At 54.8% G+C, this 15,420-nt stretch overlaps 6 protein-coding genes across 6 annotated transcripts; 3 read left to right on the forward strand and 3 right to left on the reverse strand.

Annotated features, from left to right (window-relative positions):
* Nucleotides 1-1,689: 1,689 nt before the first annotated feature.
* On the forward strand, nt 1,690-4,172 carry PG998_011975 (uncharacterized protein; the record flags this gene model as incomplete). Its single annotated transcript, XM_066878791.1, has 4 exons — nt 1,690-1,710; nt 1,865-2,009; nt 2,193-2,402; nt 2,527-4,172. The coding sequence occupies 4 exons, from the start codon at nt 1,690-1,692 to the stop codon at nt 4,170-4,172; spliced, it is 2,022 nt and encodes a 673-aa protein (XP_066725175.1).
* Nucleotides 4,173-4,863: 691 nt separating this feature from the next.
* PG998_011976 (FAD-binding domain-containing protein) lies at nt 4,864-6,432 on the forward strand (the record flags this gene model as incomplete). The annotated part of the gene is made up of 3 exons (XM_066878792.1): nt 4,864-5,323; nt 5,383-5,878; nt 5,940-6,432. The coding sequence occupies 3 exons, from the start codon at nt 4,864-4,866 to the stop codon at nt 6,430-6,432; spliced, it is 1,449 nt and encodes a 482-aa protein (XP_066725176.1).
* A 166-nt stretch (nt 6,433-6,598) lies between these two features.
* PG998_011977 (uncharacterized protein) lies at nt 6,599-8,037 on the reverse strand (the record flags this gene model as incomplete). Its single annotated transcript, XM_066878793.1, has 4 exons — nt 6,599-7,460; nt 7,526-7,655; nt 7,723-7,837; nt 7,903-8,037. 4 exons carry the CDS (start codon nt 8,035-8,037, stop codon nt 6,599-6,601), a joined length of 1,242 nt encoding a protein of 413 aa, XP_066725177.1.
* Nucleotides 8,038-8,729: 692 nt separating this feature from the next.
* Nucleotides 8,730-10,236, reverse strand: PG998_011978 (uncharacterized protein; the record flags this gene model as incomplete). Its single annotated transcript, XM_066878794.1, has 3 exons — nt 8,730-8,983; nt 9,047-9,977; nt 10,042-10,236. The coding sequence occupies 3 exons, from the start codon at nt 10,234-10,236 to the stop codon at nt 8,730-8,732; spliced, it is 1,380 nt and encodes a 459-aa protein (XP_066725178.1).
* A 2,051-nt stretch (nt 10,237-12,287) lies between these two features.
* Nucleotides 12,288-13,609, forward strand: PG998_011979 (terpene synthase; the record flags this gene model as incomplete). The annotated part of the gene is made up of 4 exons (XM_066878795.1): nt 12,288-12,505; nt 12,567-13,115; nt 13,192-13,225; nt 13,292-13,609. The coding sequence occupies 4 exons, from the start codon at nt 12,288-12,290 to the stop codon at nt 13,607-13,609; spliced, it is 1,119 nt and encodes a 372-aa protein (XP_066725179.1).
* Nucleotides 13,610-13,910: 301 nt separating this feature from the next.
* On the reverse strand, nt 13,911-14,705 carry PG998_011980 (uncharacterized protein; the record flags this gene model as incomplete). Its single annotated transcript, XM_066878796.1, has 2 exons — nt 13,911-14,385; nt 14,662-14,705. The coding sequence occupies 2 exons, from the start codon at nt 14,703-14,705 to the stop codon at nt 13,911-13,913; spliced, it is 519 nt and encodes a 172-aa protein (XP_066725180.1).
* Between the last annotated feature and the right edge of the window lie 715 nt (nt 14,706-15,420).

A 15,420-nucleotide genomic window follows, 5' to 3' on the forward strand; every position in this document is an offset into this window, starting at 1 on the left:
CGCTGGTGATCTACCTAGGCTGTGGCATGAGGAATGGCATGCCTGGCTGGGAGGTTGTCGCAGTCGAGAGGGGGAGAAGAGAGGAAAATGGTCGACGAAACGAGGGCAATGGCTGACTGGGTTGGCGAGTTCGGGAGCGGAGCGCAAAGCGCAAAGCGCAGACCTCTGTGACGTGAGAAAGGGGAGTCGATCGAGTCGGGATCTACTTCATCCCAAGATGGGTAAGGGCGGCGGGCAAGTCGAGGAGTTGGTGCCCAGGGGTTTGATGAGGCTCCCTTGTTCTTCTTCTTCTGCCTCTGCCTCTTCTGGTCCTGCTGTTTCCCGCAGGTAGGTGAGTGAGTAGTATATGCTGTCTAGTATGTGGTTTGACGCAGGCGGTCCCCTGTCTTGGTGGCGTAAGGATCGTGGTTCGATGGATTTTTATGTAGGGTTACAAACTGAGGTCATTCCCGACCAGAACCCGACGTCGCGGAAAAAAACCGGGGAGAGCCAAGCTTTGGTGCTCGTGCGGCGAGGGAAATTTCGATCCACCACTGCAGCGACCAGGCGGCAGTGACTGATATATATTTGGGAACAAGGAATGATGCTATTGTCATGCGATTGGATTGGGCATGCTTGGAACAGCAAGACGGAGGGATGCCGACAAGCCCCTGCCCCAATGCGCGGAACGCTTTGTCGTCGCTGTCTCGAGGGCGCCTTGGGAGGAAACCGACGATCCGTCCGTCATCTTGCTTGCCAGCTTCCCAGCTTCCCAGCTTCCCAGCTTGCCAGCTTTGCCATAAAGGAAGGTGGAGGTGGAGACGGAGGTGGGGTTTGCTACACCTTCTCGCTTAGCGGCAAAGGCTGGCTGCTGCTAGCAGAACTGCCTAGTGCCTGCCTGTCCCTAACTACCTAAGAAGCAGCCAAGGGTGCTGGTTTTACTGCCTAGCTGTCCACCTTGATTCCATCCCGGTTCTGAGGAAAATAAGGTTGTCTGCTGCAGGATCAGCAACGCGACACGTCACAACGCTTCAGGCTGAAGGGAAACACCATATTTCCGTTTTGGACTCCGTGCTGAGCTTGCATGAATCAATCAGATCGCTGTCCATTCGTAGATGCTGGTGGCTGGTGTTGCTTCCGTCAACCCAATCCAAGCCCGTTTGTTGCCCGTACCTCGAGCAAGGCGGCCCCTTCTCTTTTTAGTTGGCTTAGTTCACGAGTCCGCCCCGTGGCCCGGCACTTTCCCACCATGGCGCCCGGGGCTAGAAGCTTGACCTTTTAAACTTCGACCTCAGAAGGGTCTGGAGGTGTTGCGACCCGGAGCAACCTCTCCGACCACCCAGTGCCAGACATCCTCCCTACGCTCTATGTAGGCTCCACGCAGATCTTGCATGGCAGATGGCCGCGTCCGAATCACCGGTACATGTGTTTGATCGGAAGGTCCCGGGCGCTACCCACCACGGCCCGTAACCGGGGTCAATTGTTGTTTTTATTGTATTGTTCAACGTCAAGGGGTTGCTGGGAAGACAGTCAACCCCCAGCTGCCCAGGGGACATCAGGACGTCCTGGGCTGGTTTATGTTAATTACCTCAAACACCGAACCTTCTCTGCTTCTTCATAGCTAGCATACATTGCTATCCCAGCAGCTTCACATTATGCAACCCTTCAGTGCCTGTTAAGAATAACGTTCCTTTATATTCTTGGGCAAACATGGACAAAAGCCAACCGAGGGTCCATTATCCATCCAGTATATGCGTTCATTGCTATGCATACCATACTCTCATCGTCGTCATGCGCTGATTCTACCGATTGCTTGGGATAAGGCTGCCGCGGACAACTACCGCCACATCAACCCGAGAGGTACTCTGTACGACCCTAATCGTAGATGGAGATAGGCTCAAGCCAACCGCTCTTAAAGAAACTTCATTTCAAGAACATATCCACACGAGAGCGCACAATCGAGGAGGCCCATGAGCGTACATTCCAATGGCTTCTCGACTCCGGTCACCCGGCGACTCGACCAAAATCGGGTACGGACTTGATTGAGTGGTTGCGCAGTGGCGATGGTGTCTTCTAGATATATGGCAAGCCGGGATCGGGCAAATCCACTTTCATGAAATTTGTCTGCGCGCAAAGAGTCGTGCATGAGCACCTCGAATACTGGGCTGAGAGCCATCAACTGGTCATCCCGAGCTTCTACTTCTGGAATTCAGGGTCCCGGCTGCAAAAGTCCCTCGAAGGGCTGCTCCGGACCTTGTTGTTTGAGATTCTACGCCACGATCCGGGCGTGATACCCAGCATCACCAGCGATCCCAAACTAGCAGTGCCGTTATCTTACGACGAAGATTGGGACGTGGAAACGCTCTTCCAGATGTATGAGATTGCCGTCCGGCAGCAAGAGAAGGTCAAGTTCTGCTTTTTTCGTCGACGGGCTCGACGAATTTCAAGATCAGGACCAAAAAGCTCTAAGAGACCTAACGAACGCCCTGCACCGGCTGGAAATAACGGACAAAATAAAGCTGTGCGTTGCTAGTCGACCTTGGACAGAGTTTGCCGACATATATGGACACGATCCGTCCAAAAGCCTCAAGCTAGAGGATATGACGCGGAATGATATCCACTCCTATGTCAGCGCCACCTTCAACAGCCACGAGCAGTTCTCGAAGCTGAGAGACAGTGATCAGAACTACGAAATATTGATATCGGCAGTGGTTGATCGAGCACGAGGGGTCTTTCTCTGGGTTCGACTTGTCGTTCAGATCCTCCTGGATGGATTCACTTTCCACGAATCGGTGCAAAGTCTACAGCAGCAACTCTTAACCTCCCCCAAAGATCTGGAGGACTTCTTCCACCAAATGCTCAAGTCAATCCCTCCAGCGTATCGACTCCGGGCTGCTGCGATCCTGAGGGTCGCGACGGACGTAGATCAGCCGCATCTCTTGGTTTTTTATCATTTCTTGGATGAGATTATTCAAGGCTCGGCACCCGAGCTTAACTCCTCGTCCACGCCCATAGGTGCACACGATCTGTCAACCATATGCGAAAAGATACGAAGACAGGTGAATGGAAGATTCAGGGGCATACTTGAAGTTACAACTATCTTTGACAAAGTCCCTGAAGACCCGACTGTACATGCTGTAGCATTGGAATATTTTGGAACCCACGTTGATTTTCTCCATCGAACAGTCCGATACTTTTTGGTGTCTTCCCAGAAAGCAAAGGACTTCTTCCATGCCAACATTGGCAGCAATGCTGATCTTTCTATCGCCTGTACTAGGGCGGCTGTTTCCCAGATCAAGTTTGCCAAGCTTTCAGCCATGAACCTCGCATTTTTCGACCATCTTGTTTGCCAGCTTTTCTTCCATACCCGGCACGCTGCTAGCTTGAGCGACGCAACGACCACGCTGGATGACATACTCGGCATAGCTGAAGAACTTTGCGTTGCCAAGGTTCTATTACCTGAGCATGATATGCCCTTTTGCTTTGCAGGATTGGCAGCACAAAGTGGCCACACCAGTTTTCTTGAGCACAAGTTCAAGATGGGCCTCTCATTGGATGCGGTTACGGACTCTCAAGGCAAGATCCCAGGTGTTCCCAAACCGGTATTGGACAGCCGGGACTCGCTAGCAAAGAAACAAACCAACTCACCTACGTCCTTTGTCACTCTCTTGCGAAGACAGCGAAGAAGTGAGCCCCAGCAGCTGAACTATCGGCGAAACCCCTTACTAGATTACGCCTTGACCCCTAACACTCCATTTGCTGCCCCTTGTATTACTACAGTTGAACTTTTGATCTCACAAGGTGCTTCTCCAAACGAGAAGATCCTAGACCCAGAACTTCAAGAAACTAAGCCTACTGTCTGGGAGCATTTCTTGGCAAGCCTATATTTACAAAAAGTGGGAGCCAACCACAAAGAATACCTTGAAATCACCGAGTTATTACTGAGGAACGCAGCGTCCTTCAGCTGTGGTGTCAAAATTGGCCTTTTCCTGAGCAAGGACATAGGGCAACCTCGACTCCATACGGTGCAGCACCTTGTTGAAAAGAAAATTCTCACTGCTCGCGAACTGATCAAGGGATACTTTACTTTGGATGAAGAGCATCAGCTCATACCATCTCGTATGGGAAGACTTGTTCATAAATACGCACTAAAAGGAATTCATCAGCACATGGGCATAGTAACAAGAGATTGAGTAGGATACCTGGAATCCGAAATGAGTTGATTTGAGTTTCCGAAAAACGATCTCAGGTGGCCTGGTGTAATGAGTGGGAGTTGTTGTGACAAGTCCCAAGGCACCAGAAGACACTGACCAACAATAGGGATCCAGTAAGGATACTCCAAGGGATCCTTTGGATTCAGATATGGATATATCGTGAATCTGACAAATCTCCAGACAAGAAGAGGGAAGAGGATGACAGCTGGGTTACCCCGTGGCGATTTTTCAAGTCATTTGATGAAGAAGTGGTTAGGCACTCTCACTCGGTCCTCATACTTACAGCCCTGGAGTAACATTTCCGAGAGTACCCCCTTACAGGATAGGGTTCCGGTGGTTGGTGATTGATCGGAAGGTCTTGCAGCAGTGAAATGGAGGGTGGTATCAACAGGGTTCTTCCGTGGCTTATTAATATGACCGTACTTCCACATGCATTTTCATTTACGACGCTGGATTTGTGCGACCAACAACCAACAGGCAAACGCGCCAACCAACACCGGTGCGAACATCATCTCACCGGCATCTTTCCCTGTCCCACTCCAACTAACCCATACCAGGCAGGCGACTGGGTGATTAATTTGGACCTCTTTCTTCGCCTTCTTCTCCCACTATTTCTCTTTAGCCCAAGGGATTCAGTCAACCTTGCGACACCCCTCGCCAACGCTCAAAGATGGCAGACACAGTCAATACCCCTCTGCGTGAGGCATTGCATTCTGTTCTCGCCGACTGCACTTTGTCGAGGGGCAGTGAAGAGTTCAAACAAGCCAACAGCTCCTACTTCAGCGCGTTTGCAAACGAGCTTACCCCGGCTTACATTGTCCAGCCTAGCAGCCCAGAGCAGGTCACTTCTCTTGTTCATGCTCTACGACCCCATCTCCTCACTGGCGACTGTCGAATCGCCGTTCGCGGCACGGGCCATACCCCGTTTGCTAGCAGTGCCAACATTCAGGATGGCATCACCGTCGATTTGAGAGGTCTGAAAGGCATCTTTGTGGACGAAGACAAATCCAATGTAGAGATCGCAGTGGGCGAGACATGGGAATCTGTCTATACCGAACTCGAGAAACATGACTTGACCGTGGCTGGAGCACGCGATGCGCGTATTGGAGTCGGTGGTTTCATCTTGGGAGGTGGAGTTCCCCCTTCCTACTAAGAACCACCTTGGTTACTTGGGCTGACTTCCGAGCAGGTGGATTATCTATCCATTCTTCCAAGTTGGGTTTTGCGTGCGATAGTGTCACCGAGTTCAAGATAGTCCTTAGCTCCGGTGAGCTCGCCCGCGCCAACTCAAGCGAGAACCCTGGCCTCTGGTGGGCTCTCAAGGGAGGTCTGAACAACTTCGGAATCGTCACGTCCTTCAAGATGAAGACCCTGAAGTCCGGAAGCATCTGGGGAGGCGTGACATACTACATGCCAGAGGCTTTCCCCAATCTTCTGGAGCGGGCCTGCGATTTCGTTAACAACGAAACGGACAGCGACACTCATGTTATGTGCAGTGCCGGCTATGGCTTTGGTCATCAGGCCGCTACATGCATCATGTATCATACTCGAGGCATCGAGAATGCGCCATCGCTGCAGCGTTTCACCTCACTAGGACCCCAGATCGAACAGATGAACACGATGCGAGTTTCCACTCAACTCGGCTTCTCGGAAGAACTAGCTAAATTCTCGACCAGTGGAAAACGGTGAGAGTCTGCTATCGGAAGTTTGTCCCTACTTCTTGACTAATGTATATGATATGATTAGGCAATTCTGGACTTCCCTTACAATCAAGCCGGATGTTTCTCTTATGGAGGCCTTCTACGCCAGATGGCAGGAGACACTTGATCAGGTCAAAGACGCCGACGGCTTCATCTTCTCTTTCGGCTTCCATCCACTCACGAAATCTCTCCTTGAGAGTTCTGCAAAGGCCGGGGGCAATGCTATGGCAATCCCCGCACTCGACGGACCGCTCTTCGTGGCCCTGATTAACCCCATCTGGTCCTCGACCAGCGACGACGGCCGTATATTGGCGGCTGTGGAGAAGCTCGTCACGGACCTTCGACAAATGGCCGAGAAGAAAGGCCTCTTGCATCGGTATATATTTACCAACTACGGTTTCCAGAACGACGACGTTATAGTTGGGTATGGTGCAGAGAGTTCCCAGAGGCTTCGGGAGACAAGTGCTAGATACGACCCTGACGGCATTTTCCAGAAAGGGGTTCCTGGGGGTTTTAAATTATCGAGCAAGCGGCTTTGATCCTCCTCTTTGTCATCTCCCATATAATTCACTGTTTTCTCCCTAGCTATACCCCGAATCAGCCATGTGTCTCCGCACTAGACAGCTGAGGGGTTATGACAATTACGATCCATAACAGCTTGAATAATTGTCCACGTTCTGAATCAAATCCCCAAGACATTATCATCTACTCCTCCTCCTCATCGCCATATTCTTCATATTCTTCCACCCCTTCCTCATCGTCATCCCCACCAAACAGCTCCGCCTCGATAATAGCCTCCGTCCCCGAGACGGGCGGGAACGAGATCGCGACCACGCGAAACCCCGCGCTCCGCAGCAGCAGGCGCCACTGCGTCTCGGTGCGCTCGCGGGCCGAGACCTGGAGCATGAGCCCGAAGTCGACGGCGGTCTGGTACGACGAGGCGCCCGTCTCGGGCATGGCGACGTCGCAGACGATGAGCCGGGAGTACCCCGGCTCCATGGCCGCCGCGACGCGGCGCAGGATCCGCCGGCAGTCGCGGTCGTCCCAGTCGTGCAGGATGGCGTGCAGGAAGTAGGCGCGGCTGCCGCGGACGGGCTGCTCGGTGAAGAAGTCGTGCGGCATCAGCCGGATCTGGTCCCGGTCCACCCCGGCGACGGCCGTCACGTTGGCCAGGTCCTGCAGCACGAGGCAGCCCGCGGGGAGGTCGGGGTGCTTGGCCAGCAGGCTGGAGACGTCGAGGCCGTGCGCGCCGCCGATGTCGACGAGGAGCGTGGCTTGGTCCTCTGACGGCGTGTCGCTGCTGCTGTTTCTTCGTTGCAGGAACCCCTCGACCAGGGCTTGCGTGTCGTACGTGTCGGTCCAGTCGGACTTGTACCCGACGAGCCCGGCCATCCAGCCCGTGAAGCTGGCGGCGTAGGCCGGGTTGAGGCGCATGCGCTCGAACAGCGGGAGCTTCTCGGGCACCCAGTCCGCGTAATTGGACACGGCCGGGTCCAGCGGCTCTTGATAACCGGTCTTGGCCAGGAAGGACGGGAAGTTACGACACGAGTCTCGCCAGTGGTGATCGCTATTCGGACACCAGGTTAGCCGGGGCAAGGAGGACCCAATGGGAGTATCAAAAAGTAAACCTACTGGACGAGTAGAGCCTGAGTCGTTGCCGACGCCGGCTTCCCCAACTCGAGCGAGAATGCCGTAGGCCGATACACATTCGCACCCACCTCTTCCACGACGAACTCGGCAGCCAAGTAACGCAGCAGACGACCTAAGCCTCCATGTCAGAAATACCACCGCAATCCAAGAGAAGCCAACCAACCCATCTGGTCACGTACGTAACAAGTTCATATCCGGCGCCACGGGCGAGCAGTAGTCGACCAACTGCGCCGCCGTCGCCGTGCCGCCGCCGGCCTCGGCCCACCCCTTCCACAGCCCGAGGTCCAGCAGGATCTGGCAGATGGCGGCGGCGGCGGCGTCGATCTGAAACCGCAGCACCCGCTCGAAGGGGTCTGGACCCGCGCCAGCATGCGGCGCGCGGCCGTGGCCACGGCGATCTGCGCCTCGCGGTCGCCGGCGACGTCGGCAGCGCCGATCCCGTCGAGGGTGGCAATGATGTTTTCCGTCTCCCGGGTCAGTGTCGTCGGCGCCATGGCTGTGTCTCTGGGATGCCAGAAATCTAGAGCAAGAAGCTGAGGTCACGATCCGGAACAAAGAACCGGCAATGATGATCTAAGTACTCCACACGAAAAAGAATGGTGACCAAATCGCATGCAATGGCACGCCGACGGAGGTAAGAGAGAAATCTTCTTTTAAACATGGAACCCCCTCCCCTTCGTTACGGCGCAGAATTTGGTCGGTTAAGCATGGCAAAGTCCGACGTCGCATCGTGTCATGATGCAGGCTACATACATACCCAACTGATAAGCGATCTCATCCGATAGGCCACCCGGCACAATGGTTCGCTTTAAGCGACGCAAGTGGCGCGCTGGAGGAGGGGTTTACCCAATATTAACCAACCTGCATGGCACTGCAGGGTGGTAAAATCTTCTCATCAGATATGACATCCCATCAAAATGCAACAGTGTGGTGTGGTGCAGGTACATGTGCTCAAGAGATGTGATAAAGCAATTCACAAGCCACACAGGATATCAGCTATAACACATTGTATCTCCACATGTATATTTAAGCTTCTACAAGACATGGGGACTTGAGTAAAATCACGACATCCAGGCAATTGTCGTGGTCGTAAGATGCCTCGGGGCTTCTACCCGCCCGGCCCGTCAGTGGATAAAGCGGCTGGAGTGGGGGGGCGTTGCATCCTGCATCGCACCACTAGAATCTCTCAGAGCTCGCCCTGAGCGCGTAGCACATCCTTCTCGGTCGTATGTACAAGGATCAGCTCAGTCTGCTGTCCATACACCCATTCCCAGGTCTTCGTCTCGTCGTTCCAGAAGACGTCCTCCTCCTGCGGGAACTTGATGGTCATGTTGCGCTCCGGGACGAAGTGCTCGGCGTACAGCTCGATGCTGTAGTACGTGTTCTTGAGCAGGGGCAGCTCGCCAATGACGGGGACGCCGTCCTGGAGATTAGTCATGCCTGCGCACACGGTCAGCTGTCAATGGCCGGGGCTGGAAGGACAGACACTAAACAAACACTTACCGATGACGGTGCCGGCGCTGTGACCCCACTCGCCCGTCGCGTGGCAGTAGATCTTGCCCTCGATGCCCTCGCTGTGGGCCTGGTCCAGCGACTTCTTCAGGATCTCGTCGCCCGTCCGGCCGACCTCCATGTTGGCGACGACAATGTCCTGCAGGCGATTGGCCTTCTTCAGCCCCTCGACGACGCTCCGCGGCACGTCGGCCGCCGTCTGGCCCGGGTAGAGCACGTAGCCCAGGTGCTGCGTGTCGGTGTTGAGGCCCATGGCCGTGACGCCGAAGTCGGTGTGGATGATGTCGCCGTAGCTGATCCGGTGGTCGGGCGCCCGGGGATCGTCCATGGCCCGCCGCGCCCCCCTGGCCGTCGTCGCGGCGGCGGCGGCGGGGAGGTCCGTCTTGCCGAGGATGTAGACGCTGGGCTGGAACCAGGTGGTGTAGTTGAGCGCCTGGATCTTGTCGCGCATCCACCACTCGACGTCCCAGGCCGTCGTCTCGCCCGGCGCGATGACGGCACCACTAAACCCCTCCTCGATGATGGCCCACGCCGTCTCCATCATCTTGCGGTACCACGGCAGCCGGCCGGGGACCATGGTGGCGACGACCTCGACCGCCACCATGGGCTCGAGCACGAACCGGCCCGCCCAGTCGGGGCCGAGGGCGTCGGCGATGACGTCGCGCTCGCCGGCGTGCAGCCCGCCGGCGAAGGCCAGCTCGGACGCCGTGTTCAGCGCGACCTTGGCGGGCTGGTGGGCGTCCAGGATGGCCTTGAGCTCCTTCCAGACCAGGTCCGTGTTCTCGATCCAGGTGTACGAGTGGGCTCCCTCGGCCGTGGCGTTGGCCAGGAACAGCTGCGTGGTCCTCCGGCGGGCCGAGAACATGGTGGCCTCCTTCAGGGCCCAGTACACCGTGTCCTCTGCATACTCGCGCTGGCTGATCTGCAGGTGTAGCAATGCGATACGATTAGTTCGGGGGCCATGTCTTGAGAGCATCTCGACCTACCAGCCACGCATCCACCCCATACTTGCGCAGGATGCCCGGGATCAATGCCTTGCGCTCGTCCGTCCAACCGTCGACAATCCTGGCCTGTTCGCGCAGAGAGGGCAAGGTCTGAAATTGAGGCGTCTTGTGCGGATTTGTCCCTGCAATGACGGATTGCACAAATGCGACGGCCGTCACGACAAGAATACCCCGCATCTTGTCAACGCGGCCGGCCCCTGTCCTGTCGCGTCTTGTTTGCCGTTTAGATGAGAGCGATTTGGTCCAGCTCACGAGTCCCTTGAGCGAGTCAATTAATTGTATGTCGGCTTGAACAATATAGTGAAGTTTATTGGCGCCGAACCGAACTCAGTGAAGCATGTTGTGCACAGCAAGTCTCTGCCCAAGATGCTTATCGTTTGACGACCTGCCCTATTCGGCAAGCTCCCCTGTTACCCCAACCCAAAGTCGCTGGAAGTAGTGCAAAGTGCAAAGTGCAAGAGAGCAATGGGAATCGCTAGCCATCTTGTCGCCTTTTCCAAACATACCCGAAATGAAGGCGGTATATTCTCAAATCTAACCTATGAGACAGTTGCTTCTTGTCGACAATCGGAGCATCCGACTCCCCGGTTGACTTTGACGTCTAGGAAATCTCGCTCTCGCTTTTTGCTTTGAAGCGACGCGATATGTGCTTTTGTCATGGGGGCTGTGTAATACGGCAAGCCCGGCCAGCTGCCTGCTCGTGACAGAGTCAGCGTTCTGTATTCTCGCCAGATCGCATCAACCACGACGAAATACCACTGCCTGCTTCCAGCCCGGAACCGAAAACCTGGTTTAAAATAGCCAGCATGGTTTTGAATGAAACCCTCGACTCCACGACCCAGCAAGGGGGGTTGCAGCGACGAAACCTGCTGCTTATAACTCTGGATGCTGGTCTGCCAGGCCCTCCCTACGTCTGACTGTGATCTTGATGATCCACTGCCCAGCTTTCGCGGCCCCCCATTTGATGCCAAATTCAGCCCTACTTGTACAACCATGACATACGGGCCCGTCAGTCTTGTCCCACACACCACCACCAGCTTGCGGGAGCCTGGTTGTACGGCAGCAATTAAAAATAAAATCGTCCGATACGCTGTTCAGCTATACCCATGCGGTGGCCGAGGGATTTCGCCCGGGACCAGCCAGCGCGCAACCCAGCTCCTCGTATACGCGCGGCGAGGCAAGCCCCTAGGCCTCCCGAGCACCCTTGGCCCCCAGACAGGTCGGCGGAGTTTCGGTAACAAGTAATCAATCATGTTCGGCGACATTTCAGGCCTACCAATGACTCAAGACCGCATGCAGAAGCGAGGAAGTCATGACAAGTCTGACGCCACCTTGGAGCCCAGCGGACCAATGGAAGGCATTCCCACCACACCGGCCAGCCACCACGCGGGTGGCTTCTCAGCTACCACGTGCGTCCCGCGCCCTTGCTTACATGCGCGTCGTTCCGTGCCCCCCAGAGCGTATCCAAGAACGCCGTACCTGGGGTTTGCGCCCAGATCTATACGAGACTTGCAGCTATCAAAGCGGATCCCGACCCGATTCCTCTTGTCTAGTATGTATGACTGATCGCGGCAAGGACCCGTGGATGGCCGATTACCCCTGGAAAAGCAGCGACATCCTTCTACGGCCCTCGGATGACGCCAATCTCTGTTTCGGTTGTTGGTAGTTTTCCTCTTGGCAGTAACAACCCAAGCGCGATATGCCTGACCCAGGGGTTTGTTTGTTATCGAACCCCAATGCCCGATTCGGGACATGCATTCGCCATGGAGGTGAGGTAATCGTCCTGGACCCCAACTGAGCAAACTGAGCAAAGCTCGGGAGCGAATCAGCAGGCTATGCTGACAGTTCCCAGGAACTATTGCGAGGCACAGCCAGTCACGCTCTGTCAGCTTAGGCATCACGGGCTCGAGAACGCAAATAGGACGGTACTAGGACTAGCCAATCAGGCCGCCAAACCCGCGGTTGGCACTTGTAACCACCATCACCGAACAACCCCTACATGCTCGGGGCTCTGTTGATGACGAAGGACTTTGGGGTTATTTCTATATGAACACCCGTACTCCTTCCCGTCCATTGTCTTTCTTTCTTGACTCCTGAGTATATCCTAAGCCTATACAATCGTTGCTAAAGCTCTCGTGCACTCATCACCCCCTGAAAGAAAACGCATACATCTCGATTTTTTATTGCTCTAAACCTGCCTAGCAAGAACACAGAAGCTTGTCGTGGAAATGCAAAACGACGAGATCGCCGAGGTATACAGCGGCTTGAAGGGCAAGACGCTGCATCTGCCCGATCTACGACCCGTCTATGCGGGATGGGCCGAAGGCCGCAACAGTCGCTACGCAGCACTCCTACCGGTCATCAATGAATATATAGACAGGTACATCGACGACGAAAAGTTCGCCAAGAAGCTGAAAGCCGTCGATCTGGCCAACTTTACATGTGTGTAAGTATCGATGAGCCCAGCAAGCACTACGAGGAACGCCATGAATGCTAACGACAAACAGCATATACCCAGACGCAGAATGGGAGAGGCTCACGACCATGGGCATCCTGTGCTTCTTCCTCTTCGCGTTCGACGACATGATCGACAAGGAGATCGACCCCGACGTGGCCGACCTGGCCTCGGACATGCACTCGGCCAACCAGTTCCGGCACGAGACGGTGCTGTATCTACGGCAACAGCTCCTCCAAGCCCCCAAGCGCAGAGGAAGCCTCACCACCACCGCCAAGCCGCACGCCCCTCACCGACTCCTCCCGAGCTTCGCCCACGTCGCCCGCGCCTGCGCCGCGGCCGCGCCGACGCAGATCAACCAGCCGCTGCTGGCCCAAGACCTGGAGGACTTCATCCTGTCCAACGGGCCCGAGCAGGACTTCCGGCTCGCGGGACAGCTGCCCACCATCGACGAGTACTGGAACTTCCGCCACGGCACGGGCGCCGTCTTCATCTTCGCCGACTTGACCCAGTACATGGCCGATACCCATCTGCCCGCCGAGCTGGCCTGGTGTGACGAGGTGCGGGTTATGAGACTGGAGATGAGTCTACAGCCTATACTGTGAGTGGACACGATCTACATTGCTCTTGCCATACAGGTTTCCGAGCAGCCTACTGACTGCTGGATACCACTTCAGGTGCAACGATTTGTTCTCCCTCAAGAAAGAAATGGTGAGTCATCTATCATTTCCCCCCTTTTTACACTTAGTGGTTTCTAACGAGCCATGCTGTTTGTAGCGCGAAGGCACGGCCAGCAACCTGGTGCCCATCACTATCCACGAGAAGGGCGACTCGCTCGACGCGGCCGTCGACCAGGTCGTGGACCAGATGTACACGTCGGCGGAGCGCTTCGAGGCCGCGGCGACGTCGCTGCGGGACAAGGCGCAGGCGTTCGGCGACGGCGAGCACGGGAAGGGCGTGCAGCGGGAGCTGGAGCGCTTCATCGCCGCCTTCGAGTCGTTCCAGACCGGCTGTTTCCGCTTCTACATGGAGTCGAGGCGCTTTGGGATATTGCAGTACCGTCGGGAGGACGGTAGTTTTGACATCCCGTTATGAGGGGGGAGGTAGCTAGCTGTATAATATTATCACGGTGGCCAGTGGGTTGTATATAATTCATATAACTTTATAAAAGGGGCTCTTATAGAATAGATTATATAAACTCGACTATAAAAGAGGTTTCAAGCCATTGGGTATGATGGCCACTTGGTTACGTGCGTATATTCGATGAAGATCTGACTATGGCTGCGCAGCAGCTGATGTGGCTTCTTATACCCTGGCTGCAAGCAGCCGCACTGCCCCTGCTACACTATGTCCCTCATGATCGACCGATGTTACCTACCGCGCCTTGTCGAAAGGCCTAGTCCAAGCTGATATCCTTGTTACCCCCTTTCCCACAGTCCCCAAACGTGTACGACTTCCCGCAGTGGTAGGCACTGAGGTCCTCTTTGGTGCCACCGAGGGTGACGTAGCCGCGCCAGGTGCCGCCGTGGTCCAGCTTGATGCACTTGACGCCGCAGATGTTTCCGTGCTGCGAGCTGAGGTACTTTTTCATGGCGCCCGCGATGGTATCGAGCTGCGCCGACGTGTCGCAGTGCTTGCCGCCCTCGGCGTACACCTCCCAGTGCACCTTGTCGTTCGTCGACCCCGTGTGCACCGTGTTGCACTCCTTGGCGTCCGAGCCGCCCTTGGCCAGCATCGCGATGCCGAACGCCACGGCCGACGCGAAGCCCGCGGCCGCGATGCAAACCCCGGATCGGGCAGGGTCGGCCGTGCCTGGCTTTTGGGGGCGGAGGGGCCAATATGTAAGCTGGCTTTTCCATGTCGCAAAGTGGCTAGTTGGAAGGGGAGGGGAACGAGGTTAGGACTTGCAGTACTGAAAAGGCGCCCGCTTGGAGAGACCCGGGGTCTCCACGGCATCAAGGTCGATTGATATGTACTCATGCGCCTACAAGATATACTTGTTGAGCAAATACCACGGATGATAGGTTCGTATTTCTCAGAAGAAGGGGTGTCACGCTTCTCCATCACCCTATAGGGCGTGAGGATGCCGAAATGGCTGTAGGAGTGCGATGTAATTCTAGGCAGACAATAGAATTCCTGCAACATACCAATCTTTTCCCGTCGAGGCGGAGTTTCTGATGAGGCGGCACATGTGGTTCTAGTCCGATGTCTGTTAGTGGGTTAATAGTATGTTATAGAATGGAATTGTAGGGAGTTTATATAACGCGGGAGTACTCATGTCTCATGCCTAAGGCCGCATCAGCGAATGGGTATTACAGTAATTGCTGCATACTAAACGAGATTATGCGCATTCTTTCCTTCCTTTTTATCTACTTATGGGTGTATGTTACGATATGGTATGAAGAACTCGAAGGAGTGAACTGCTAGTGGCGTGGTTAACAGCATCTCCAATGTACTGAATCGAATACGGCACAGGATGTGCCTTATCATTATGACGTATGTTGTCCTTATATAGATTTAATAGAGATTATAAGCGCTAAATGTTAGAAGGGATGCACTGTATTTTCGCTCAGCCAGTGAGTGGCTTAAGGGATTAAGCCACCAGAGATACTTAGACCACCTCGAGGAGTAGGTCGAGATGAGGTTGAGCCGAGTAGGTCGTATAGCACGAGAGAATTAAGTTATAAATCTTCTGTTGTCGCAATGTGGCCCAATTTCTCGATTTTTTCTAGTTGCTAAGGGCAAGGGGTATTCTCATCATTTCAATGCGATCCCAAGTAAACCTAGTAGAAAGTATAGAATTAAACGAGATTGCCATTAAGCACTGCGTATAGTTGACAGCTTGAACGCGTCAGCGTACTCGGAGGCAGGATGCGTCTAGTGTAAGACCTCGGAAGTCGAGAGAA

Source organism: Apiospora kogelbergensis (assembly GCF_038363985.1).
Source record: "Apiospora kogelbergensis strain CBS 113332 chromosome Unknown utg000008l_segment0_segment0, whole genome shotgun sequence".
Lineage (NCBI taxonomy): Eukaryota > Fungi > Ascomycota > Sordariomycetes > Amphisphaeriales > Apiosporaceae > Apiospora > Apiospora kogelbergensis.